Here is a 26,014-nt window from a genome sequence, read left to right as displayed (position 1 = left end):
AATAGCAAAACATGCATACATTGAAACATTAAAATTATAATATTTAACCAATAAATATTCAGTCGGCACTTGTGGCTAATTGGATCAAAGCAATAAATGTAAACTTTGCTGTATGGCAATAGCATCAATGAAATCGTTCGGTCAGAAACTTAAACAGTAATTAAGTGAACTTTTGAACTTTACAAATGACTGCAGTGAAATTTGAATTTCCACAACGGAAGACGCAGTGTAATTGTGTAGATTCCTGCCAACTTAAAACAAGTGCACATAAAATAGTCGTCTAAATGAACGCTTGGTAAAACAAAAGCAAACACATTTTGATTGTCAACCGCAGTGCATTAAACATTCTCAAGTAGATGCTCATATATAATGTAAAATGTATATGTACTTTATACTCGTAAAGTAATAATAATTTATTGTCTAGATTTTAGTATAATCACATTTAATTATTAGGACATAACTAAATGAACGAAGATGAATATCAACTTAATTTGGGAAGAAACTTTATCATTACCCAATTACTCCAAACCGCTAAGCTATCTAAATTGAAAGCAATTGTTATCTATTGGAATAGGTTATTCAAAACTTTACAGGGGGAAGGCTGCCTTTAGACGGATTTGGCAAAAAATCGTAACAACGTGATCCAATTGTTTCATAAACTACTACAAACTGTAGACCATTTAGCTGGACTACATTTTCTACTCAATAAGAGAAGATGGATATATATTAGGCGCACTTACTGGAGAAAAGGGTCTATCTTTGACGTATCATCATAGGTCTATTTTAGCATGGAAATTTATTTTTTTAACCCTCCATCTTCGTTAGTCATATCTATCATAGTAGTCCTGAGCCTATCAACTGAAATGCCCTGGGTCAAGACTTCCAGGAAGATAGTTAGACATAGATAGGAGCTTTTTGTATTGTTCTAATTCAACCCTGATTCTAACCGCATCGTTTCATCCTCAATATACTTTGTGCTTAATTTCGACATTTGTTCGAACTTATCTCCTATTTTTTGGTTAATTGTATCCATGTATCACCGCCTTTAAGAAGTTGATGACTTCTTCTGGAACATTTTAGGGAGGTTTGAACGGATATTTGTCACTACCCTTTTCTCAAAATCCGCTTAAACAGGCATTTCCCCTTACAAGTGACCGAGTAGATAGCCAAGCCTACAACTCTTTACTACGATGCCTCTCAATTATAATATTAAATTAAAAGGAGCGACCCCGTTAATTTGATTATGTAAGTAAGACAATTATAATTTGAAACCAAAATAATTTGCAAACATATCAGTTGATGGAGAAATTTAATAAAAATGTAAACAAGATACTTAACACAACAACCCAAAGCAGATGACAATGTATTTCATCATAATTAGTGTAAGCCAAAAGGGAAACAATAATATCAACAGAATACACAAACAAATGTACCACAAAAGTGGCCACAGCCTTTGGGAGCCCTTGACTTGACTCGGACTGTAAACTAATTGCCATAAAAGCCTTTTGCCGCCTTAACGGACTTAAAGGACGTAAAATATGGGTTTGATTTAATTTCCTCAACAGCTGGAAAGTCAATGGCTGTGTTATTTTTTCATTCCTTTACACAATCAGCATTTTTATGCAACCAACGAAGTGCCTGCCGATTTATAACCTGTTACAATACATTTATGTGCCACATTTCCAGCAGGCTGTGAAGAAAATCATGTCATGGCATCATAAATGTGGCGTGAATATGAAATGGATATGAAAAACACACATACAAGCGTTTACTCACTCGCTTGCAATATAGACCTCAACGGGAATGGCTTCCGGTTGATAACCTTCACACTTGCTCTAGGTGTATGTTTTCATACCCAACTCATTACTTTGTTAGGGCATTTTAATGTCTTTCGGGTTATTTTGTGTATTTTATTATTTTGGTTAAGCATTTGTTTGCTTTGCGAACTCATTCACTTTTTTTTTCATTTGTAAAATGTCCTGCCTGTCTGACCTCGCACCAGCCAGGCATCGATAAGTACTTGTCTCGTTATGAGTTGTTGTCATGGTCATCATGGCCCTATGTAGGCATTAGGCAAATATGCTGAGCATACATAGTCATCATCGGCCTGCTTTTACGGTTAAACGTTAAACTCGAGCTCTACGCACCGGCATCCGGTTACATATTGATGATTTGACCGTCATCTGCATTTCACTCGCACCCTTCGCTATTTGCAATTCAAAACGAAATTGTATTGGTTTTGTGTGTGTTTATTGTTTGCAACTCGGAAATTATTGTCGTTGGTTTTGTTATCAGCTTTCATGCGTTATACTTGAAACGTTTATGTTTCACAAGTACTCGTAAAGTATGGATGTGTGTGGATCTGTGAACAATCTTATTTTATTTTATGCACATTGTTTTGTCCTCTGTCGCATAAAGGACACTCGAATCGGTAATGCGTCGGAGTGTCATTGAAAACGTGTATCCTAAAGGGGCTTCCAATTGGTGTGAGTAGCTTGTTGAAAATTTGGTAGCTGTCTGCATGGCATAATGTCCGTCACAACCGTGCGTAAACTACGATTGATAAGCTGGACTTCACACTTTGTGCGATTCATTGAGGGCCGACGATATTTTATAGAAGAATTTCGTCAATCTCAGTCTTCCTTCTTGTTGTTTAATAAAGAGTGTAAGAAAGAGTTAAATAATCGTCTGGACTGGACGATTACAAATTACTCCAAAATAGGTTTCTACTGGACGATTAAAAAATAATCCGAAATAGATCTCTGGACTGGACGATTAGAAATTACTCCGAAATAGTTTTCTACTGGACGATGAAAAACTACTCCGAATAGATCTCTACTGGACGATTAAAAACTACACAGGCATAGGTCTCTACTGGACGTTTTAAAAATAATCGAAAAAGGTATCCACTCGACGAACATCTCTACTGGACGATTAAAAAAGACTACGAAAGATACATTGAAATCTCGAAGTAAGAAGATTGTCGAGGGATATAATCGCTACTTCTCAATCTGGACCAAAAACAGAGAAAGTTCTTTATTATCAAGCAAGAGTATCCTTTCGAAAGGTCTCGCACAAGGGTGTGACGAAACACAGAAGCCGCCTGCTACAGATGTGATATTTTTAGAAGTTTTTACCATTAACATCCTTACATGAACCGGGTTATTGCTAAATCAGAGATTCATATCGAGATCACGGCATCAATGCAAGTCAGAACTCTCTTAGTTCTATGTATATATTAGCACAGTCTATGAATCAATAAATTGAGGTTTAAAAGTTCCGAGTTGAATCCGGGTATTAATAAAGAACAACCTTTCGAATGAAGATAAAGACGAACAACACAAATTAGAAGAGAAGATCAAACCAGCAAATATTCTATTTTCAGAAATAATTTTCGTTTTACATTGATTACTTTATTTTTAGCAGTTTGATTGCACAATTGTTACATCATAATATTACAGCAGTTATGGTTAGATTTGGCCTGAGTTCTAAGCGACAAATAATAAAAAAAGACAAGCCTATATACTAATCTCTTATAGAAAATAAGTCAACCCATATATTTCACTGATCCGCAAACGAGTTACCATTGGCAATAATTTTGAAAGCTGCACACAATCCTTCACATAACACGTCCTCTAATATTGGTTGGTTGATTTCACCTTCGCTGACTACCACTTCTATGCGCAGTCGGATAGGGACGACGTGCAGCAAGCACACGTTCTTCACTAACCGCAGTGACCTGCTGCGCTGCTGACGCTGTACTCAAAACTGATGGTGGAGGCGGAGGTAATGTTTGCTGTTCATTAAACAACGGTTTATTAAGCAGATGCATGAGATTTTTCGGAATCGTGTCTAAATCCGGCACGGGTGTGTAGCCAAAAGTTGAAATTACGACGTTAGCAGAGGGTCCATGCGTACATAATCCGTTTGTCGGTCTTCTTAGTGTGGGTGTTATGGCACTACCTAACGGACGACCTGTGCCAACAAACACTGGATTATGGCTTTTCGGTTCGGCGCGTGTATAACCAGTGATTATAATATTCGGTTGTCCCGGTAGTGGTGTCGGTTCCATATCTATAATACCATTGTTTATCATATTTCTATCTATAGCGTAACGTTTGCTTTTGGATGCTTCAAGCTTATTCTTTTCTTCTTTATTGGATTTAACTTCGCTTGCTGATAAAATGGTATTATCGGTGCAAGCGGCCCAGGAGGGGTAAGGTTTGGATACATCGTGTGATTCTGAAGTTGAAATATTTTTCTGTGGTACCAATACTTGCACGGGCTCACATATGATCGGCGGTGCTAAGGCTTCGGAGAAATCTGACATATTAGACAATTGTTGTGCTGGTAATAGCGATTTGTTGGACTCGGGATCTATTGTTATTTTAGCTGTTGAATTCTTAAGACCAGTTATAGCGCTTGTTGTAGGTATTATTTGTGTGCTTTGGAATGGTTTTGTACTTTCAGTCATACTATTTACCAAAACTTCTGGCATCACATCTTTATCTGGCAGAGTTTTCATTTTTATTAACATCTCCTTGATGCCCTCGGACAATGAGGTTGATTTTTGTTCATCGATTTTTTTCTGGTTCATTTGCTTTACCGTTGCAGTGAGTATTTCGGCCAAAGGTTTCGCAACATTCTTCTCATCGCCATTAAAAGGTGCAGTTTTGTTTAAGCCTTTCTCTGTCACTACTGAAGATCTAGCTGAGTTCATGAATTTCATCTTCAAGTCTGCTTTACGAAAAGGTTTCACTGAGCCGCATAACGGATTTGCTTCCGAAGTCACGGCGCTTAAAGATTGTAGCGCCTTTGCCACCGTACCAGCCTGTGGTAGGATATCTTTAACTGGCAATGGTGGTGGTGGTGGCGGTTTAGCTGTTCCTAGTGACCAATGATTTGGCGGCGGCGGCGGTGGAGGTAGTAGAGGTCTCGCTGGTGTTAATTCTTTACTTATATTATAAGTCGGTGAACGGAAGTTTGAGCTTGCAACGTTAAGTGTTTGTAGTGCCTTGGCCACCAAGCCCACTTTTACCGGCACATCTGCAACAATTTGGGGAGATATGAATAGTTTCAGTTAGCGTTTTCAATATGCTACTAACAGTACCTACTGCGGTTGGTAGTGTTGTTGTAGCAGCGGGCGTGGACTGCAGAGTTGCATTTTGATCTACCACTGGCGTTGGTGTGGGCAACGAGGGTGGAGCTTGTGCTTTGTCGCTTGAATCTGCGATGTTGTGGGCTTTCGTAGCTTTTTTCTTTTTATTTTTGGTTGTGGATCTCTTCTCTGCTACTACCTTCGGCTGTTGTTTATTGAAACTCTGACCAGGTCTATATGGACTCGTATCAAAGAATTTTGGCGGTTGAGTATAGGTTGATGTCTTAAAGTTTTTGGCTTGAAATCGTGTCTGTGTTGGATATGCTTTCTGTTTATTCTTCGATACAACATTTTGGTTCGCAGTCTTCATATCTTTGGTAATTGGATTCGGTGGAGTTTTTGGTCTCGGTTTGGTTGACTTTGAAGAGTTGTTGCGTTGCCAGCTTGCCTCATTCTTATTCTCATCTTCCATTTTTAAAATAGTTTTTGACTTCACTACAATAATGGTTGGTTGCTGTATTAAAGAGTTTAAAGCTTTCTGCTTGCCATCAGCCGTTGTCGCGGGAGTCCATTGTCCGCCACCTTCTACTCTTTGCTGTTCTTCCAGACTCTGGTTTTTTAATTGCTTTGGTTCACTACAGTTAGATATGTGACCAAGTAGCTTCTGCATAAAATTTGTCGATGAGTAGGAACATTCGACCAATGTTCCTGCTGAATCATTTTCAACTTTTTGTGGTTTTTTATCCAGGCGTGTGGCTTGCGGTGAAACCTTTTTTCCTGCTACAAATTTTGGAATCGGTTTTATTATATTTAACGGATGCGAAACTCTTTTACAACGCTCACGCGGAATGGAGCCTTGAGAAGGATTAGAGCAAAGCGACCTTGTGCCACTGGCGAATAGTCCGCCGTTATTCAATTTCTTTGCCAGTTTGCAAACTTTAGTTTCTTGAGCGGGATATTTTCTGCCCGTAAATGACTTGAACTCACATGATCTCTTATGGACAAGCTTCGTTGGACATTCAACTGCAATCTCGGAATTCGGTTTACCACAACTAAGTTTTTTCTTGCCAAACCTTTCATTTGGTTCAAACGTTGCTTTGACATTGGGTATCCTTGGATTTGGTGTTGATTTTGCTCGCGTAGTTGGTTTCGGTATTAATAATTCCGATGGTGGCGGTGGAAATTCTTCATCCTGTGAGTGATTTTCTGGTGAAGGTGGTGGCGCAGCTAGCAGCAAATTGGGTGCGGCGGCACCACGAGTATAACTCAAAGCTACTTGTTTACCATTAATCGGCAAACCCTCTGTTATTAGAGTTTCTGTTGTTGTCATTTCCGCGGTAACGTTGTGCTTTGCTTGGTTCTTGATTTTCGTAGAATTTGACGCAATTCTTGTTTTTGCGGTTTTCTGCGACAACTTGTGTACATCCTTCGAATTACTAGCTGATATCAATGAAGAAGTTTCGGACAGGTTTCCGGAAGTGGGTTTGGTGGAATTCGGACCATTCATTATTTTCGACAAAGCTGATGGGAAAGCTGCAGGCGGTTGTATTTGAATCTGATTTTTTTCCATTTCTATAAGAATTGTGGACTCAACACCACCATTTAAACGACTTAGCTTGTCTGTTTGGCTTGGTGCAACGTATTTATTTGGCACTGAAGTGCATTCTTGTCTTTCAGACTCAGTACATAGAACGCTATTTTTAATTAATTTCGTTGAATCTACAGTTGCTTCAGTTTTTTCAGGATTTTGAGCATTTGTCGCTGTATTGTTTAACTCTTCCAAATGATCTTCTTGGGTAGGCGCATTTCTTTTACGCTTCGGTGGCACTGGTGGTTTCTCCTTCTGTGCACCACCTAAGCTTCTATCTGCCAATATAGTTTTATCATCTTCTGGTGTTTTGGAAAGGGAAACCGACTTTTCAGCGTCGCTTAATATGGGCACGACTCTTTCCAACGCATTTGGTTCCTCAATTAATGGTGCAGGTGGAAATTCAGGTTCCGTAAATAACGCTAACTCCTTTTCAAGTTCTTCGTTCAATATTTTGCTAATTTTGGTTTTGGCAATTTTATTGATTTCATCAACTATTTTCGGCGCCACACCATCTTTCAGTGTATTTGGTGTTACTAGTGTAGTTCTCTCACCACTACCTGACAACGCTGTTTGTTCTTGTAAATACGTGATTTGACCAATATTATGTTGCGTGCTCACAATATCAACTGTGGGCTCTTTACCTGTTGCGGTCAATACTAGCCCATTGCCCGTTTGTATGCTAACACTACAACGATCTGGCCGCGATGGAAAACTTGGTATTTGCGATTCGCGTAGTCCGGTGGTAAAACGTTTTATATCTGATTTGAATTGAAATTTTGCAAAATATTCGACAATTTGTCGTTGTTTCTCAATGCCGAATTCATTAATTTTCTGTATTGATAGTGAACGCATACGCCTATACCAATCGTTTAATTTTTCCCATCTCTTACGATCGCCATCCATCGGAAACATCATATCCAAGGCACCAAGGCAAGCGACAAAGGAAATATCAGCAGCGGTTAACTATAAAAGCAGAATGAGGAGAAGTGATCGATAACTAGCTCTTGAAAAATTAAGACGAAAGTCGAATATAAAACTCTAAATCTTTAGGAAACTCTGGATTTAAAAAAAAGAAGACCGCAGATACACTAATTCTAAAAGAATATCCTCTGAAATGATCAACCCATTAAAAATATCTAGTTTAATAATTCAAATAGATTTCTCTGAAAAACAGACCTGAAATAGAGAGTTTGCGAAACCGCTACCGGGGGATGCTGATAATTTATTCAAGTTTTGATTTGTCTAGAGGCATATTTCAATTGCATTTCCCTGAAATACAAACAGGCCCGAAATAGGAAATATGGAGTTTTCGAAATCGGTTCCAATAACATTCCTCTGACAAAAATAACTTTAAAATAGGGAGAAGAGAGTTTTCGAAATCGGAACTGAGAGAGACTGATAATCCATTTAGCAATACATAAAAAATTCAAAAAAATGGTCATAATTGAAAGGAATCTTTAAGCACTCTCTAAAATCTATTAAAGCCTCATGAAATTCCTTCGTATCTATATTATAAGAAATAGTTATAAAGGGACCTCTCAGAGGGGATTTTTTAATCGGAATCTGAGCACACACAACCCCCAAATGGCGATACCGCTCCACTCACCACAGATCCCGCCATGAACTGGCCCTCGCTCAGATACGCTTCCATGACATCATAGGCATGTTCCACCTTTCTCTGATGATAATCCAAATCTGTTTGGAAAATGGTTTTTCGCACTAAATCCGTCTGCAATGCAAACGTTGTAAAAACGTACCTGATGGATACACCTTAACACCTTACCATCAAATGTCCATGTATGCGATGCAACACCTGACTCTCAAAAAATAGGCGAGACAAAACGCAACAATGTCGTTTATAACATTTCAAAGCAATCAACTGATTTGCCTTTTCGTTGTCATTATTCTCACACACGTACGAGAATATCGCATTGCCGGTGATGACAAGGTCCTTATGCACCATAGTGGGTACGGTGTGGGCTGGATTGATTTTCGCGTAGGCCGGTTTCAAATGTTCTCCTTTGATCATTTCGACGGCGCGCAGCTCAATATCCACATCCAACATATTCAAAATCATTAGAACGGCACGCGAATGCGGATTTATGTCGTCGTAATACAAAATTGGACGCACATTGTAATTACTGTTATTGGCAAACATTTTCTCATGGAACTATTGTAATTTGTTGTTATTAATTAATTAAAAAAAAATTACTCAAATTTCACTTTTGCTATGTTAAATTTGTTAAACTTTATTTTTTAGTTAATGAAAGACGCTAAAAACACTGACAATTTGTTGTTTTTAAAGTTAATTATAGGAATTTTTTACAAATCATTTCCAAAATGCTTGAATTTTGAAATTTAAAGAAAATTTTACACATGACTTTCACTCTGATTTGTAAAAAAGAGACTGATCGTTGAGTTTACAATTTCATTACACTGCAAATGGAATTAGAAAGCAATGAGTTGTGGGAACAGTTTGTGTATGTAATCGCATAGAAATCGGATGATTGAAATAACGGATTCTTGAAACATTCATTCAAGACATAAAACAGAAAAAAAATCGGTGGGAACATCCTTTGTATCTCAACACACTGCCGAAACCCCCGGAATGATTTAATACAGTTCCGTTAAAATATTTCCTCTGTAATTTTAGATTTTAAGTTCACGAACCATCAGACGCGATGCTTAGCTGACATTCTCCAAAAGTCTTGAATTTTTTCGACTGATAGACCTAATCTACTAAGTTTCGTAGATGACAAAATTTGGATTCTGTATACGGTGCCGTAACCGTAAACATTTTTTAAACGATGAATTTCCTCTTTAACGCTGACTAAGCGCATTACGAATGAGTTCCTGTGGAGTTTCATGACCGTCGATGAAATATGGATCCACAGGAACACGCCACAAACCAAGGTATTAAAGCGGTCACAGGACTCGACTGTGCCGAAATATTGAGCCGATACGATTCTTCCTCTTCTTTTTACTTAGTGCAGCCAGTTCCTCCTACACCTGGTCTTTCCAACGGAGTGGATGTCTTCCTCTTTCTCTCTTTCCACCAGCGGTTACTGCATCGAACACTTTCAAAGCTGGAGTGTTTTCGTCCAGCCAGAGTAGCCGCTGTCTATGTCAATGTCATCGTATAACTCGTACAGCTCATCGTCTGCGGTATTCGTCGTTGCCAATATTCAAAGGCCATACGTTTTCCACATAACCTTTCTTTCGAAAGCTCCTAGTGCCGTCTCATCAGATGTCGACATCGTCCACACTTCTGTATCATAAAGCAGGACGGGAATGATGAGGGACTGTAGAGTTCGATCTTTGTACGTCGACAGAGGACTACACTTTTCAATTGCCTACTTAGTCCAAAGTAGCATCTATTAGTATGACTTATTCCGCGTTGGATTTCAAAGCTGACATTGCAAAAACGGTATAATTTGACGAAGAATATAGTGATTTGCCACCAAAACTCCGGTCTATACGAATCGATTTAGACTTGGAAATGCTGTCCCGTCTACTGTATTTTTCAGACACAGTCCGTACGACTTCTTTTGGTTTGGTTTTTCTACTTCCTGAACGAACCTCTTTCACCGAATTGAATAAAAGTCTTTCCAGGGATATTATATAGTTTAAATTTTGGGATTTTAGAAGAATTGAATTAAAGAATTTAAATATTGTTATGTGGTATTTAAAGATTTATTTCATTATAAATGTATGTAGATATGTACGTATTTGAATATATTTATTTTATACTACATTTACTCTACTTTTCTGCAGTTTTTTCTTCGCCCACGGCGCCGGCTTCATCGCCAGCGACCTCTTCTGCTGGCTGCTTCACCTCTGTCGCCGCATTTTCGCTATTTGGAAATTTAAATTTACCCAGTCGTTCGATGACAACACGCAGTTTCTCCAGTCCCGTCTGATTAATGTGAAATACCGGCAATGCTTGCATGCGCCCAAACCAATCATTCAGCAGAGGCCATTTATCTGCGGCGCCAGCAGCAATCGGAAACATTAGATTCACCGTACTCAATGTGGTCACAATGGAGATATCGGCAATTGTCATCTGCCACAGCAACGCCGAATGTATTATATTCGAATACATATGTATATATGTATGTATACATTGTAAATGCGCATAAATAAGTAAATAGTTGGTAAATAAATATATTTATTTAAATATGTGAGGTGGTGTGTATGATAGGGTATGAATTTGTTTAAATTTCGTTAACTGACACCAGTAAATCAAATGAAATTGCGGTTAGTCTGATTGATCTTTCGTAATAAATCGGGAATAATCATATTATAACAGTGCAGTGAGGGTTGTTAAGAGTAGTGTGGATGAATGTGCATTATTTTTAGCGTATACCGAAGTAGATGTGTTTATGAATGTGCACAGGAATTGCTGATAAAGTGTTTTTTTTTTTGTACTTACATGATCACCCGCCATATATTTGTGTCGTCGCAAATATGACTCCAACATATTGTACGCCTCCAACAATTTACGTTCGTGCAAGGGGAAATCAACACTTGCAAAACCATTGCGCACTATACCGGACTGAAATTGTAAAACAATAATTTTGTGTTAAAAATAACGTAAAATTTATTTGAAGTTATTATTTGAGGTTATATGTATATTAGATATTTTTGAATTTTTTTCTATTTTATAGTTTAATATATTCTAAAATCATATTCAAAGTGTTATAAAACAAGAAAATTATTTGAAATATCACTACTTTGAGGTTATAAATACTCTTATTCGGAGTTAATATTTATGTTGTTTCTATTTCATCGCTTTATACGAGATCGATGAGATAAGAGCTTAACCCACAGAAGCAAATCGATTTTTGTTTTTGTAAAATACAATTTTTTTTCAACACAATTGACCTATCGTTGCTTCAACTTCTGGAACCTATCTAAAAATACGTTTTCTCGAGATCTCCAAATAACAAGAAGTCGCACGGGGAATATACGATGGATATGAAGCTTAATTCGACAAAATAGGCCAAATCGACAGCGAAGATATGAGCCGATACGATGTCATTGGTGGGAGAGTACTTCTTTCATCTTCAAATGTGATCGGATTTACAATTCGATCGGATTACAATCATCCCTCTTAAAAGAATCATCGCTATTATTCGCCATAGAGTAGTTATGTGGCCGTTTTATTCTTCACTAGGAGAGATTACGTTGAAATTCCTTGAACCAATTTTTAAAGTCCGCAGCATTCAAGCTCTTTTCGATTTTACAGTGTGATTTTCTTTCCAATAATAAAATCTCATTCAAAATTTAATGCGATTTCGCAATTTAAGTTTATTTTCAATCTTTTATGGTCTTTCCGTTACCATTTTCCGGTCAGCAACTTAAAGTAGTTTCCTCTCCTCTTCAATGTAGTAAAGTTTCTATTACCAAAGTACACGGAAAATTGAAAGTATTTTCACACAACTTTCACCAAAAACGACACTTGAACATGAAAATCGATTGTTCTTAACTTTTTAATCTATTGAAAATTACAGCAACGATGGAGTATGTGTGTCACCATGGATCAAGTTGAAGGGGAGAAAGTAGAAAACTTTTGTGGTTTAGTGGTTTAGCGACGTGCGGATTTCCATCAAATTGATTAAAGCTGACGGTAAATTTTGCCTCAAATTATTTCAAACTGCCGAAGTCATAACACTGTTTTTAAATTGGTTGAAACGGAAATATTGGTTGCTCAGAGTTAGAAGTATTCTGTACCCAAAAAATAAGGTGACATTTGAATTTAAACTGCGCGCGTCGAAGGATTTGAAGATCTGGCTGTTCACCAAGCTCAAAAGACCGCTCCGGGGACACTGTTTTTATACGATAGAGGAGATTCAAGCCGCAGCGAAAACGGAACTGAAGGCAGCTCACAAAACGACACGTATCTCAAACTCTAATGAATATTTTGACACGAAATTTGACATAAATGTGACTGACAGTACTACCAACCAAAAAAAAAATAATTCTCCAAATCCTTCGATGGTCACCTTATTTTTTGGGCACAGGTTCATGTCTATAAATGTGTAAATTTGGATCTTTTTGTTTCAAAATATATGAAAATTAAAATAAAACATCTGAATTTAAAAAAATTCCAAATGAGACCATATTAAGGACAAGTCCCGAATTCTTAGTTTCTTAAACACTGTTAGACGGATTTGTAATGAATGTTTTCTATCAGGATTCTACAGATCACAGAATTCAATGTCTTTTTAGAACTCTTTCATACGAAATGTATTTTTTTTTTATTTATTTTTTTTTTTATTTCACTCACCAAAAACTCACTATCTCTTCGAAAGAGTACGGCGCATTCAAAAAAGAGCATATTCCAAACGCGTATACGCTCGTCATAATTTAAGGGCCATAATTTCTGGTCTTTGCTTTCCTGCTCGAATTTCTCACAGAGATGCATCAGAATAATATGACTATCAGTGATAACCAGGTTATCATGTACCAAAGTGGGCACTGTGTGATTCGGATTTAGCTGAGAATGCATTAAAATTATATTTATTGGAACGTGTAATTAACAAAAGACTTTCATTTTTCACCTCTAAGAATGCCTTATCCAATTGACCACCCTTGAACAAATCAACAAATTTATATTCCACATCCAACTCCAACATTTTGATAAGCATCATACAACTGCGTACTGGTGGACTGACATCGTCGTAATACAACACCAGCTTCGACATTTCAACAGATATGCAATGTCGAATATGTGTAAATGTAAATAAGTTGGAATATATAGTTATAGTACGGGAGTACACTTGGTTTAAATTGATCCGCCGAATTTTAATGTTTATTCGATACAAACGCGAGTAAGACTAACCTCGGTGGTACGTTGAGAGGCACTTTTAAGCCGCACTTGAAGGTGCGGTAAATATCTGTGAATCTACATAATATATACAGGCGTATATGATATATATATGTATGTATGTATGCAGTATTTGTATATATGCAAGTACATAAACCTGCATTATTTTGCAAGGGTAATTGGATCTGCTTGAAAACAGCGAGTTAAGATTGTCTCGCTGGTGGCATATACATGCATACATTTTTATATCTGTTTTATATGTAGTCGGAGCTTGAAATGTTTGTTAAAGATAAACCAAAGTCAAAAGTATGTATAGTATTGCTTATTGTTTAAAATATTGATAATAAAAAACAGGATATAAAGGACGGCATTCGATGATTCTATGTCAAACCCGAGAAGGCAAGCGGCCGAGTTGAAATTCAATTCGGACCTGAGCGGTCGGCAAACACCCATACTATTTTCAGGTAAAATGTCTAAACTTAGGAAAATTAAACAGTAGCGGGTAGAGGACACCGCCCCCTATTTCTCCAAACTTCATCAACCACCAGTGGGAATTTCAGCTACAGGGCCGCAACAAGATCCTCAAGTCACTAGCCAGAAAGGACAGAGAAACGTTGCTGTCCACTTACAAGAATTTCGGACTCCGGACAGTCACAGGGTGCGTCTTGATGTCCCCTGAAGCACATCCATACCTTTATTCTGCCTGTAAAGGAGCATAATGAATTGCCCATCAAGCAGTGTCTACTTGGTTGTTTTCGCAGAAGTCACCCAAGTAGTCATTTGCTGAACCGCCCCCAAGAGCATCAAGAGGTCACTCCTACACTCCTCCTCCTCGAAGATTTAACACAATATGCCGACCAGACTACGGACGCGGAATCCTTCAGACACGACTTAAACGCCACTCCCAGTGAAGCCATTAACATCTTCATTGTCCCTCTCCCAGTATATGGCGTCAAATCACCACAAAAAGCAGACGAAGAGCTCTAATTGTCACGTGAATCAGAGAGACCCTTGCACAACTTCGTTTGGGATATTGTAGCAGGTTAAACTCTTACTTATCCAGACTGAACCCCAACATACAGAATACATGCCCAACGAACTCAACTCATCTAAAACCCCTTTTCCTTTGGTCCGACCTCACCGAAACAACACGTAGCCTGGGTTTCCAGTTAGATGACCGCGACGACAACTAGACTTATGCTTTCCATTCCAGCAGGGCTGGATAATTGTTACAACAACAACAACATGATCCTATGATTTATATCAGGCAAGGCACAAGCGACCATAACAAAAAATGGTATTTTAACAAAAATTGCTACACGCTATGGGTCTTAAGTTTAAATCTATAATGCATTAATGTTTAAAACTATTTAAAACTTCAGCGGTTTTGAATGTATATATTTTAAGAATACCTATTTTTGATTTTTAGTGCTTACTTGTAAATATCATAATGGAAATAAATTACTATTTCTATAAATTCATTGTATATATATAACATATATGTCAAGTTTTTCATAATAATTAATAAAAATTAAACTACTAAAAAATTAAATCTAATATAAAATTAACAACGAAAAAATATTCAATGTACACTCACCATAAAGTCAAATCAGCTGTTCGGCTGTCAGATGAACATCAGGGCATGACATAACCTTTTAATTTTCACTTTTGCGATACTTGCGCGTATTTTGTCGTAACAACAGTATTTTGAGTACATTTTTAAATAAATATAATATAATTTTGTACTAAAAACACTAACGATGTATTTAACGCGCCGGTTACCACGACTTTACACGGGCACAACACAGTTGCTGGCCAAGAGCAGCGGACGTTTCAATAGTACTACAGCCGCAACAGAAGATCGTATTGAAATACCGAACCGGGTACAACGTTCTCCAACTGACATATTAAATGCATTGGCTAGCACAGTGGGGCGTGATCCTACCGCGCCACATTATAAATATCATGATGATTCCTATTTAATACCGATGTCCAATGTGGGTAAGCGTACATTTGCCATGGCACAGGAGGCCGGTCGTAAAGCTGCCAAATTTATAAGAGATGAACATCGTGATATCTTTAAGGTAATACTTTGCAGTAAAATTTACATTTCGTATTTCACATGCAATTACTGTTACGTTAGCACCAAGAAGCACAACCGGCTATTGAAGCATTTGCCCCAAAATTGGTATTTACTGAAGATACCGATGTAAATGCTGATACACTACAGAATGTGATACGACACTCGCAAGTTACTGATGCTATTTTCATATACAATTTGTTGAAACAAAAAGGTATTGAAATAACCAACGAAACGAAGCAACAACTGCTCGAGCTCATAAGCTTTTACAATAACGATGAACCATTGCCGGAAGAGTGGATAGAGGAACGTTGGTTTAAGGCAAATGCAGATGCACGTGAACGCAATCGTAAAATGTGGAAAGACGGTGAACTAGCAGAACAACTTTTCGCAGAAATCGAACCGAAAACTGCGCAATCTTACGCGGCGCTGATAAGGGGCATGGCGAAGTATTCACAAGTGAGCTTTTGATATTTTTGAATATTGAATTCGTGTAAATAATTTCCTTTCAAATAGGCTGAACGCGCTTATGCACTGCTACAAGAAGCTACTGAGAAACAATTTGAGTTGGACACGCAAACCTTCAATGCCATTATAAGTGTGTCGAATTTCTTAAAAGAGACAGCGGATCAACGCTGGGAGCTTTGCCGAGATTTACTACAACAAATGGCACAACAACAATTGCGACCTAACTTGGGCACATTAAACGCAGTGTTAGAAGTAGTTAGCACATTCGGCAACTTCAAATTGGCACGCAGCTCGGCACTAAAAGCGCTTGCCGAATTCAAACAATTGGGACTTGAACCAAGTCTAGGCACATACTACTATCTGCTGATTATTTTCTGTCGCGAGCGTGGTCCTGTTTCGCATATCATTGTCGATATCTTGAATGAGATTAAAGGACGTGAATTTACGATACAACACCCAAAGGACACATATTTCTTTGCAACCGCCATGGACGTGTGCCGTAATCACTTACATGACAAATCCCTAGCGAAAAAGGTCGATGAACTACTGCATACTGGCAACAACTACGATTTGATTGGTGATACTTATAAAGAGTCGGTATATTATCGCCATTACTTTGCGCTGCTCTCTCAGACCGAGTCCATCGATGAGTTTATGAAAATATACGATTTACTTGTACCGAATGTGTACATTCCAGAACCGGGCATTATGGAAGAAATATTGAAAGCCGTTGAAATGCATGGCGCTGTCGAACTGATGCCGCGCTTATGGTCCGATATGGTGATTTTCGATCATATCACACGTGAAAGTTTACTCACACGTACATTGCAAATATTAGTCGATAATCCCGCGCACACCGATTTACCAGCACATCAATCTCTGCCCGAACAAGTTGGTAAGATCGCGTTGGACATTTATCAAAAAATTGCTGATACAGAAGGACGTCGGTCTAAGGACTTGCAGTTCACAGGCAAGATGATTGGTGATATTCTTGTGTTATTGGTGCGTAGTGGTGATTTCGAAAAGGCGAGTGATGTGTTTACGCATATCGACAAAAACCAACATCGCATACCGGGCACACCGTCCGAGAAATGTCTGCAGGAATATATTGATAGCTGCATTGAAAATAAGGCGCCTACGAAGGCTTTAATTTGTTTGCAATATGCTGTCGAGAATAATATGGACTCACAGCCAATGGCCGAAAGAATCAACGCTGGCTTCACCCTCAATGAGGTACATTTATCGAAACTTAAATCACTGGTCGGCGAAAACTTCGTTAGCAAGTGAAATCGTTAAAACTGATGTACTAAAGTTAGTTATTTTGTATTTAAATTAGTTGCGTAATGATTGAGTATCTTTGTTGTAGCAATAAAGTGGATGCTTAAAAATAAATGTAAAGTTTCAAGAAATTAACTCTTCGTTTATAGTTAAAAATTAAAGGTAGAAATTTTGTTTATAAACGAAAAATTCGATTTCAACACGCAGTGTAAATTTCGATACACGTAAGATAAATGCTTTTAAAATTCACATAAAATACGGAATTAGACTAGAGATTCTTCGGTTAGCTCGCATATGTTTACATGTCAATATTATCGACGTTTTTCCGTCTCGTCTATAACATTCTCCCAGTGTATACCATCATGTGGTAAGTCACTCTGTATGAATGGTGATATCCAAGTCATGTTCATACGCTTACCCAAAACCATTTCCAAATTTCGTCGTACACCAAGATCATAACGTTTTGGTTCTCGCTCGCATTCCTTACCTCCGCGTAATATGAAAGGAGCATGATAAGCGATTAGCACAATGGAATAAGCACTCGTAATTATATTCAGCATATAGATAAGCAAATAGAAGTTTTGCCGCGACACATCGATACAGAACATGAACATGGGAAATACGATTTTAATAGCAGTCAACCAGTTGACGTAAGTCTCCGAGTGTAACCACCAAAAGTAGATGCTATTATAAATCGCCGCATATGTGGCACCAATGGCCAAATATAGTACAAAGAAAACAAAATAACGTTGATTTTGATGTCCAATACACGAACCAGTAAAACTGCAATGATGATCCCGTTTGAGTATACATGTATCGCAAATATTACAATGCCAGGAACGTGGTGGCGCCAACATTTCACAAACCGAACAATAACGCCAATATTGACGTTGTCGTTCATTTGTTGGTGGCATTAGCACAACAGCTGCAAAAAAAGAGGTATTTATAATTAAAATTAAATGGTTGATATTTTCATGTACCAACTAACTTCTCGCACTTGTGTCGACCAACATGCATGCTAGCATATTCGCCATTAAGTTAAATAAAAGGAATATTCCAAATAAGCATGTAAGGAAATAAACTATGCCATTTGTTGCATGGAACTCCGGGAGAACAACGGTCAACTCAAATACGAATGCTATTGGTATGAAAGTCATCATAATTAAGAAACAGCCAATATCGCGCAAAGATCGCGGCAAAAATGTACGCCGGAGACGCATATTCAGACACGAAAATATCTCTGATATAGAAAAAGTCACTTTGATTATGATGCTTGTGTTTCAAATAATTTATTTTAACACTTTTAATCAATATAAACAAATATTTAAGAATTTGTGCTAAATTGTAACGAAATGTTCTTCTTCTTTTTCCGTATAGTTTGCTTCTACAAATAACAGAGTTGCCAAATTTTCTGGTGTAAGTTCTTTTTCGTATAAGACCGAAAGAATCAGGGTATTTTACTCAATACAGTGGTGTAAATTATAATGGACACACTAAATTTCTAAAATATTTTTGTATAAATTGAGCTATCTCATAAAGGCAACAAATATATTATTATATACTTAAAAATATGATTAACGGCTGTGTAATAGCTCAGTAATATTAAAAAACATTATAGTATTTGATATGTATTTAAATTAATTAACATTTATTCTATAACATATATTTTAACGGAAACTCTTTAACAAATTTTAACAATTAGATTTCAATTTTTACTCTGAAATCGTTCTACGTGTTCTACGTAATATACGTTGTCTCCTGTTTGCCTGCCGTGATAGTCTCTCTAATGGTATATCATCGAAATCCACATTCCAATTAGCGCCATCTTCCAATAAGTCACTGCTAATAAAGGGTGACAGCCACACTAAATACATTCGTATTCCAAAAATTGAACGCAAATTAGAGTAGATATCCCTCCCATAAGGATAATCGAAACGTCTTTCATATGAAGTGCTGCCATTAAGAATTGGTATGCCATGAAAGAATAGTAATATGGAGGATATAATCACCGCAATTGTGTTCAAATTATAGAATATCAACGGTACATTATCCCACACACTACCGTCAATTGTCATTAGTATCGGACAAAGCATTTTATAGAAGCTGAGAAAATGTAGAAAGATGTTACCATTCACCCAAAACATATAATATGTAAGGTAGCCGAAAGATAGCACTGAACCAATAAACATATAAAACAAAAACAACGCAAAATAACGAAAATTGTAGTGGCCAATGCAACAACCGGTGAATACACAGTGATGATCACGTTTCAAGATACATGTTCTGCAAGCTGAAATAGAAGCAATGTATGTAAATTTATTACAAATATATTCATCTAATTAGCAATCAATTATTTACCTTTGCAATGATACGATCTTGGTGGCACCAATTTTATACAATGCCTACAGGTGTACCAGCCTTGGGCGCGTGCATTTCGTGGAGTTGCCTCATCCAAGTCTATAGCTATAATAAATTTTCTAGAGTTAAATAATTTATTTATTCACACATTGTTGTAGTTACCATCGATACTGGTGTCCACCATCATTGTTGCAAGCATATTCCCCAATATATTTGTAAATAAAAACACTCCCAAAGCAAAAATTAACGTATGCATAAACCCGCCCGGCATATGTATAGCCGGTACAACAAGAATTAAATCAAACAAGGCAATTGGCGGTAGAAAAAGTGCAATGAGCAGAAAACAAAATCTATCACCCCATCGCCTCGGAAAAATATTTTCCCGTATTCTCATTTCCATTTTGCTTCCAGTTAGTAAGTAAGTTTCAATATTTTACATAAATCAAATACAGTTTGTTTATAAATATTTATCACAACTTAATATATAGAAAACAAAACAAGCGCAACTGACTTAAGTAACAAGTTGTTTAGCTGTCTTATACTAACTAACAATTAACCATTTTTGTATGAAAGAGAGTCAGTGACTGTTATCACGTGAAAAACGAAAAGATAAGTTAGCGAAGAGCGCATATATTGTATGGAGCAGGTGGTCAGGCAATACGACGTCATTATCTAAGCAATAACGGCTTTCAGCAACTTAGACTATCTCAACTTAAGTGGAGAGGCATATGTTAGAGTTAGGCCACTTGATCCCGAAAAGCTCTAAAAAATTCGGGATTTTAAACGGGCAACTGTTTAAAAAAATGAAATTTGAGGGTATTGAATATAATTTTGTTACCAAACTGTCGGATGAAATGCCATATACTCGTACCTCCTTTGAAATTAGGCCAAGAAATCGTTAAATCTGTTTTATATCAATCATTAATCGTATTAGGGGAAACTTTAGTATAGTATCCCCCGATTTCAGGGTTAAAATGGGTATGGTTGGAAAGAGGACGATCTCCAGATCTTGATATCTGTCAACATGGTTATTGTGCATATAAACAAAATTGTTTAAAAATTAAAATGCTTATTTAAAGCAAATATTAAACCAATTGATATAAAATAAGTATGTGGAAACAATTTAGTGAAGTGTTAGTGTATAATAAGCGCATTACATAAATTAAAAGTTATGTAATAATCGAAATATCGCCACATAAAATTTGTGAAATTTTCAACTTTAAATGCGAATATCTCGAAAACTATAAGTCTCCTGCGGCAACTATTATATATATTCGTAATCTGGAGATCGTCCTCTTTCCAACTATACCCATTTTAACTCTGAAATCGGGGGATACTATACTAAAGCCGACCCTCGTATTATATTACGTTTGAATTTCGAACTAAACAGGAAAATATATAAAATATTCTTTAAATCTCAGTTCACTCAATAATCAACATTTTATACACTACTTTAAGTACACTTGCACCCATGAGGTTATATTCTTTGATTATTTATAAAGGGTGATTTTTTAAGAGCTTGATAACTTTAAAAAAAAAAAACGCATAAAATTTGCAAAATCTCATCGGTTCTTTATTTGAAACGTTAGATTGGTTCATGACATTTACTTTTTGAAGATAATTTCATTTAAATGTTGACCGCGGCTTCGTCTTAGGTGGTCCATTCGGAAAGTCCAATTTTGGGCAACTTTTTCGAGCATTTCGGCCGGAATAGCCCGAATTTCTTCGGAAATGTTGTCTTCCAAAGCTGGAATAGTTGCTGGCTTATTTCTGTAGACTTTAGACTTGACGTAGCCCCACAAAAAATAGTCTAAAGGCGTTAAATCGCATGATCTTGGTGGCCAACTTACGGGTCCATTTCTTGAGATGAATTGTTCTCCGAAGTTTTCCCTCAAAATGGCCATAGAATCGCGAGCTGTGTGGCATGTAGCGCCATCTTGTTGAAACCACATGTCAACCAAGTTCAGTTCTTCCATTTTTGGCAACAAAAAGTTTGTTAGCATCGAACGATAGCGATCGCCATTCACCGTAACGTTGCGTCCAACAGCATCTTTGAAAAAATACGGTCCAATGATTCCACCAGCGTACAAACCACACCAAACAGTGCATTTTTCGGGATGCATGGGCAGTTCTTGAACGGCTTCTGGTTGCTCTTCACCCCAAATGCGGCAATTTTGCTTATTTACGTAGCCATTCAACCAGAAATGAGCCTCATCGCTGAACAAAATTTGTCGATAAAAAAGCGGATTTTCTGCCAACTTTTCTAGGGCCCATTCACTGAAAATTCGACGTTAGCTCGTTAGTCTATTCATGATGAAATGTCAAAGCATACTGAGCATCTTTCTCTTTGACACCATGTCTGAAATCCCACGTGATCTGTCAAATACTAATGCATGAAAATCCTAACCTCAAAAAAATCACCCGTTACCTTCAAGCGGTATTGTTAAAAAATAGTCATAGAAAGTTCGGCAACCCTGAAATGTACAAAAACAATTTCCTTTCCAAATCGTTATCAAAATAAAAACCACGAAGACAAAACAAATGTCAGAAAAGAATTACTGTGAATTGTTTCTTTTTCAAGAAGCTGCGAGAGGCCAACAACGTGTTTGGCTACAAAAACGCAGTTGAACAATTTTTGATTTGGTTTTTTTACCAAATTTACTTTTAAAACAATACTGTGTTGTGATTTGACAACGAACACAACATGGTGCGTCACAACAATCAGTTGCCTGACAATTTGCCACAGCTTCAAAATCTTATAAAACGTGATCCGGATTCATACAAGGATGACTTCCATCAACAGTATCAGCACTTCCTTAGTAGTTTGGAAGTGTTTGCACTCAATCCTGCAGAGGAGAACAAATCTTTAGATGAGCTGGTGATGTTTATAGCGCAGGTTAGTATATTTCAAATCTTATAGATTTAATTTGTTAACAAGTGTATATCCGCACAGGTCGCGCAATGTTATCCGGTTGAATGCGAGAAATTCCCACAACATCTAGTGGATCTACTGAAGAATCATGCCACTACTTTGGATCCCATAATGCGCAATTGTTTTGTTAAGGCTTTGATATTGATGCGTAACAAGAACTTGATACCAGCCATTGATTTGTTAGAATTGTTTTTTCAACTCTTAAGCTGTCCTGATAAGAATTTGCGTTCTTTTCTACAAACTCACATCATAAATGATATAAAAAATATGAATGCGAAACACAAGGATATGAAACTTAACTCGGTAGGTATATATAAAGTTTGCAATTTTCTTAAAAACTTAAATTTATTTTCAATTTCCATTAGACTTTGCAAAATTTCATGTACTCGATGCTGAAAGATGCCAACCCAAAAGCTGCCAAGATGTCGGTAGATATTATGATTGAGCTATATAAAAAGAATATTTGGAATGACGAAAAAACCGTTAACGTTATAGCAACAGTTGGCTGCTTTTCGAAAATAATGAAGGTATGAGTAACGCTGAATAAATAGAAAATATATAAATAATACAAATATTTGTATGAACAGGTGCTCGTAGCTTCCTTGAAATTCTTCTTAGGACATGACGATGAAGAAAAGGGTTCCGATGATGATGACAGCGATAATGAAGTGGACCTCAAAGGTGCTATTATGCAAAATCGTGTCAATAAAAAGACGAAGAAGCGTAAGAAGCAATTGGAACAAATTAAAAAGCAAGCCGTAAAAGCTCAGAAGAAAAAGAAGAATGCGCCCGCATTCAATTTCTCCGGCATTCACTTAGTGCACAACCCTCAAGGCATGGCCGATGGACTGTTCAAACAACTGCAGTCAACAAACGAACGTTTCGAAGTCAAACTGATGCATTTGGATGTTATTTCACGTCTCATTGGTATACATGAGTTATTCTTGTTCGGCTATTATCCATATATAACCAGATTTCTGCAACCACATCAGCGACAAGTCACACGCATTATGCAGTTTGCAGCACAAGCTTCACATGAATTAGTGCCTGGCGATATTATTGAACCAGTTTTGAAAACAATTGCCAATAATTTCATAACGGAACGTAATTCCAGCGATGTAATGGCAATTGGTTTAAATGCAACACGTGAGATCTGCATGCGTTGTCCCTTGGCTATGGGAGAGGACCTATTGCAAGATTTAGCTATGTACAAGACGTACAAAGAAAAATCTGTTATGATGGCTGCACGCTCGCTTATTATGCTATATCGTGAACAGTTACCGGCTTTGCTGCACAAAAAGGATCGTGGTCGCTTGACAGAAGCGCAAGCGGAGCGTAAAATACGCGCTTATGGTGAGGTGGAAGTGCATAACACGATACCTGGAGCGGAAGCTTTGCTTAAAGACTCCAAAGAAATCGATCTGGGTAGTGATGATGATGACAGCGACAACGATTCCAACGATGGAGAATGGGTAAATGTGTCGCATAGCGAAGATGAAGGTGCAAATGTGGAAGATGATGACGAAGAAGAGGGTGATGATGATGATGAAGTTGACGAAGACGATGATGAAGATGAAAGTGAAGAAGAGGATGATGAAAGCGATGATGAAGAGAATGAAAGTGAAGATGAGGAGGATGAAGATGAAGAAAACAAAAACACAGAGAAGTCACAAGCTAAAACCAGCGAGAAGAAAAAAAGGAAAAATAGCGAGAAAAGTATTGAAAAAGATGGTGTACAAGTTCTCGACGTTAAAGAAGCAGCTCAAGAATTAGCAATGACTCGCATTTTCACTGATGAGGACTTCAAGCGCATCAATGCCGCTCAGCTCAAGAAAACCGTTACAAATGCGCGTAAAAGACCGCTGGAAAAAGATCGTGCAGAGTTTGTAAAACTAAATAGCATTGAAATGATTTATAAGAAACGCAAACACGATAAAGAGTCTAGATTAGAAACAGTGAAGGCTGGACGGCAGGATCGTGAGAAGTTCGGTTATAAGGATGGACGTAAGAATGAAAATTGTTCGAAAACTAATCGTGAAAATCGTAAAAAGAAGAACTTTGTGATGATGCGACACAAGGCGCGTGGCAAGGTGAAGAGAAGCTTCCAAGACAAGCAAAAGGCGATGAGAAAACATTTACTACATCAAAAGAAAATGAAATAAGCTATTCCACGGTATATTTTTTTTTTGTCTTGTATATAATTTATACAGTTTGAATAAACTAAATAAGTAAATATAAGAAAATGTGAAAGTTCTATTAATCTATTGATGATAAACAACACAATCTATTTATTTTTATGAGGTTTATTTATTTAGTTTTTAAATACCTAAATACATGGAAATCATTTTAAATAGATTTATTACATTTTCTTTTCATATTCAATCATCTTAAAAAAGTAATTTTCCTTCATCGTCTCCTCTAAAAACGATACTATGTCTGTCAAAGTATCGCATAAATATCAGTATCTGTTCAGCATTTATCTCCTTCGTTTCTCTGATTTTTTCATGCGTTTGGGTCCTTTCACAAAACACCAATCTACCTGTATAACTTGACCCATAATTTCTGTACCATGCAATGCTTCTTTTGCCGCCAACGCTTGCTTATGGGTCTCGTATTCGACTAGCGCATAGCCTTTAGAGAAACCGGTACGTCGATCCAAATTCAAGTGTATATTTTTAATGTCACCAAATTCACAAAACTTCTCTTGTATATCATCTTCTTGCGCCTCCTCATGTATTGAGGTTACAAACAAAATCCAACCTTCAACGGAACGTTGTGGACCCGGCTCAAGTTCATCTTCGTCTTCGTGGCGTACACGTTCATAACTTTGTATGGGCTCGCGGGAATTACTCTCGCTGCCAAATCCACGACCCTTGCGGTGCTTGACTTTCTCCTTTAGGCGTACAATGCCCTCTATAAGAAAATAAATATGTATGACCAATTTCTTTAACGTGCTAGGTTCTGTATTAGTCAGATATGTTTTCACTTACGATCGCCATCCTCATCAACTTCGAACTCTTCCGCATTATCAATATCGAGAACATCAGCCATTTTTAATTAATATTTATGTGAATTTTATTAAAATAAAGAAAATATTACACTTTCCTCTAAAAATATCTAAACAACGCGAAATATTTGCCGCAAATGATGAGACGTGAAGTTAGCAATGGAGGAATGACATGAAATTAATGAAACATACGTGGGAGACATGAATTGCAACCGGGGTCTATATTGGAATGTGATTTAGTTTAGGAGATCTACTCAAGATGAGCATTTTGATTAGTTTTTATACCATTTTTCATTTCTTATTGTATTAAAATATAAAAACTATTAATAGATAGTGACCAACAAGTCAGCTCGTGGTAAAATCATACGTAAAT

General features: G+C 37.2%; 6 protein-coding genes across 6 annotated transcripts; 2 read left to right on the top strand and 4 right to left on the bottom strand.

The window, feature by feature from the left end:
• Positions 1–3,376: 3,376 nt before the first annotated feature.
• On the bottom strand, positions 3,377–13,549 carry LOC105214971 (uncharacterized). The gene is made up of 8 exons (XM_054233491.1): positions 13,253–13,549; positions 12,979–13,188; positions 11,122–11,244; positions 10,453–10,752; positions 8,473–8,859; positions 8,296–8,418; positions 5,111–7,652; positions 3,377–5,046 (listed from the first exon to the last, which is right to left on the bottom strand). The coding sequence occupies exons 1-8, from the start codon at positions 13,394–13,396 to the stop codon at positions 3,656–3,658; spliced, it is 5,220 nt and encodes a 1,739-aa protein (XP_054089466.1). The 5' UTR covers positions 13,397–13,549; the 3' UTR covers positions 3,377–3,655.
• Positions 13,550–15,158: 1,609 nt separating this feature from the next.
• On the top strand, positions 15,159–17,479 carry LOC105218680 (protein PTCD3 homolog, mitochondrial). Its single transcript, XM_011194412.3, has 3 exons — positions 15,159–15,602; positions 15,662–16,057; positions 16,115–17,479. Exons 1-3 carry the CDS (start codon positions 15,279–15,281, stop codon positions 17,351–17,353), a joined length of 1,959 nt encoding a protein of 652 aa, XP_011192714.2. The 5' UTR covers positions 15,159–15,278; the 3' UTR covers positions 17,354–17,479.
• A 7-nt stretch (positions 17,480–17,486) lies between these two features.
• On the bottom strand, positions 17,487–18,805 carry LOC105218679 (probable palmitoyltransferase ZDHHC24). Its single transcript, XM_011194409.3, has 2 exons — positions 18,333–18,805; positions 17,487–18,269 (listed from the first exon to the last, which is right to left on the bottom strand). Exons 1-2 carry the CDS (start codon positions 18,562–18,564, stop codon positions 17,656–17,658), a joined length of 846 nt encoding a protein of 281 aa, XP_011192711.2. The 5' UTR covers positions 18,565–18,805; the 3' UTR covers positions 17,487–17,655.
• A 157-nt stretch (positions 18,806–18,962) lies between these two features.
• On the bottom strand, positions 18,963–20,302 carry LOC105218678 (probable palmitoyltransferase ZDHHC24). Its single transcript, XM_011194408.3, has 3 exons — positions 19,865–20,302; positions 19,703–19,807; positions 18,963–19,634 (listed from the first exon to the last, which is right to left on the bottom strand). Exons 1-3 carry the CDS (start codon positions 20,100–20,102, stop codon positions 19,057–19,059), a joined length of 921 nt encoding a protein of 306 aa, XP_011192710.1. The 5' UTR covers positions 20,103–20,302; the 3' UTR covers positions 18,963–19,056.
• Positions 20,303–22,269: 1,967 nt separating this feature from the next.
• LOC105218681 (protein SDA1 homolog) lies at positions 22,270–24,989 on the top strand. Its single transcript, XM_011194413.3, has 4 exons — positions 22,270–22,598; positions 22,656–22,937; positions 23,000–23,161; positions 23,222–24,989. Exons 1-4 carry the CDS (start codon positions 22,407–22,409, stop codon positions 24,794–24,796), a joined length of 2,211 nt encoding a protein of 736 aa, XP_011192715.2. The 5' UTR covers positions 22,270–22,406; the 3' UTR covers positions 24,797–24,989.
• LOC105218682 (RNA-binding protein 8A) lies at positions 24,922–25,807 on the bottom strand. Its single transcript, XM_011194414.3, has 2 exons — positions 25,625–25,807; positions 24,922–25,547 (listed from the first exon to the last, which is right to left on the bottom strand). Exons 1-2 carry the CDS (start codon positions 25,683–25,685, stop codon positions 25,111–25,113), a joined length of 498 nt encoding a protein of 165 aa, XP_011192716.1. The 5' UTR covers positions 25,686–25,807; the 3' UTR covers positions 24,922–25,110.
• Between the last annotated feature and the right edge of the window lie 207 nt (positions 25,808–26,014).

Source organism: Zeugodacus cucurbitae, chromosome 6, assembly GCF_028554725.1.
Source record: "Zeugodacus cucurbitae isolate PBARC_wt_2022May chromosome 6, idZeuCucr1.2, whole genome shotgun sequence".
In the NCBI taxonomy this organism is placed as follows: Eukaryota; Metazoa; Arthropoda; class Insecta; order Diptera; family Tephritidae; genus Zeugodacus; species Zeugodacus cucurbitae.
The sequence above is the reverse complement of the archived record's forward strand: the minus strand, read 5'-3'. Positions and strand labels throughout refer to the sequence as shown.

Excerpts from the sequence above, each read along its gene's own strand:
- LOC105218680 (XM_011194412.3), top strand. The coding sequence starts at position 15,279 with ATGTATTTAACGCGCCGGTTACCACGACTTTACACGGGCACAACACAG. Across the intron at positions 15,603-15,661 it reads AACATCGTGATATCTTTAAG|CACCAAGAAGCACAACCGGC; the intron begins GTAATACTTTGC and ends CTGTTACGTTAG. Across the intron at positions 16,058-16,114 it reads GCATGGCGAAGTATTCACAA|GCTGAACGCGCTTATGCACT; the intron begins GTGAGCTTTTGA and ends CCTTTCAAATAG.
- LOC105218678 (XM_011194408.3), bottom strand. The coding sequence starts at position 20,102 with ATGGAAATGAGAATACGGGAAAATATTTTTCCGAGGCGATGGGGTGAT. Across the intron at positions 19,808-19,864 it reads GGTGGACACCAGTATCGATG|CTATAGACTTGGATGAGGCA; the intron begins GTAACTACAACA and ends AATTTATTATAG. Across the intron at positions 19,635-19,702 it reads AAGATCGTATCATTGCAAAG|CTTGCAGAACATGTATCTTG; the intron begins GTAAATAATTGA and ends CTTCTATTTCAG.
- LOC105218681 (XM_011194413.3), top strand. The coding sequence starts at position 22,407 with ATGGTGCGTCACAACAATCAGTTGCCTGACAATTTGCCACAGCTTCAA. Across the intron at positions 22,599-22,655 it reads TGGTGATGTTTATAGCGCAG|GTCGCGCAATGTTATCCGGT; the intron begins GTTAGTATATTT and ends ATATCCGCACAG. Across the intron at positions 22,938-22,999 it reads AGGATATGAAACTTAACTCG|ACTTTGCAAAATTTCATGTA; the intron begins GTAGGTATATAT and ends AATTTCCATTAG.
- LOC105218679 (XM_011194409.3), bottom strand. The coding sequence starts at position 18,564 with ATGCGTCTCCGGCGTACATTTTTGCCGCGATCTTTGCGCGATATTGGC. Across the intron at positions 18,270-18,332 it reads GGTCGACACAAGTGCGAGAA|CTGTTGTGCTAATGCCACCA; the intron begins GTTAGTTGGTAC and ends CTTTTTTTGCAG.
- LOC105218682 (XM_011194414.3), bottom strand. The coding sequence starts at position 25,685 with ATGGCTGATGTTCTCGATATTGATAATGCGGAAGAGTTCGAAGTTGAT. Across the intron at positions 25,548-25,624 it reads AGTTGATGAGGATGGCGATC|AGGGCATTGTACGCCTAAAG; the intron begins GTAAGTGAAAAC and ends ATTTTCTTATAG.
- LOC105214971 (XM_054233491.1), bottom strand. The coding sequence starts at position 13,396 with ATGTCGAAGCTGGTGTTGTATTACGACGATGTCAGTCCACCAGTACGC. Across the intron at positions 13,189-13,252 it reads TGGATAAGGCATTCTTAGAG|CTAAATCCGAATCACACAGT; the intron begins GTGAAAAATGAA and ends ATGCATTCTCAG. Across the intron at positions 7,653-8,295 it reads AGTTCATGGCGGGATCTGTG|TTAACCGCTGCTGATATTTC; the intron begins GTGAGTGGAGCG and ends CTGCTTTTATAG.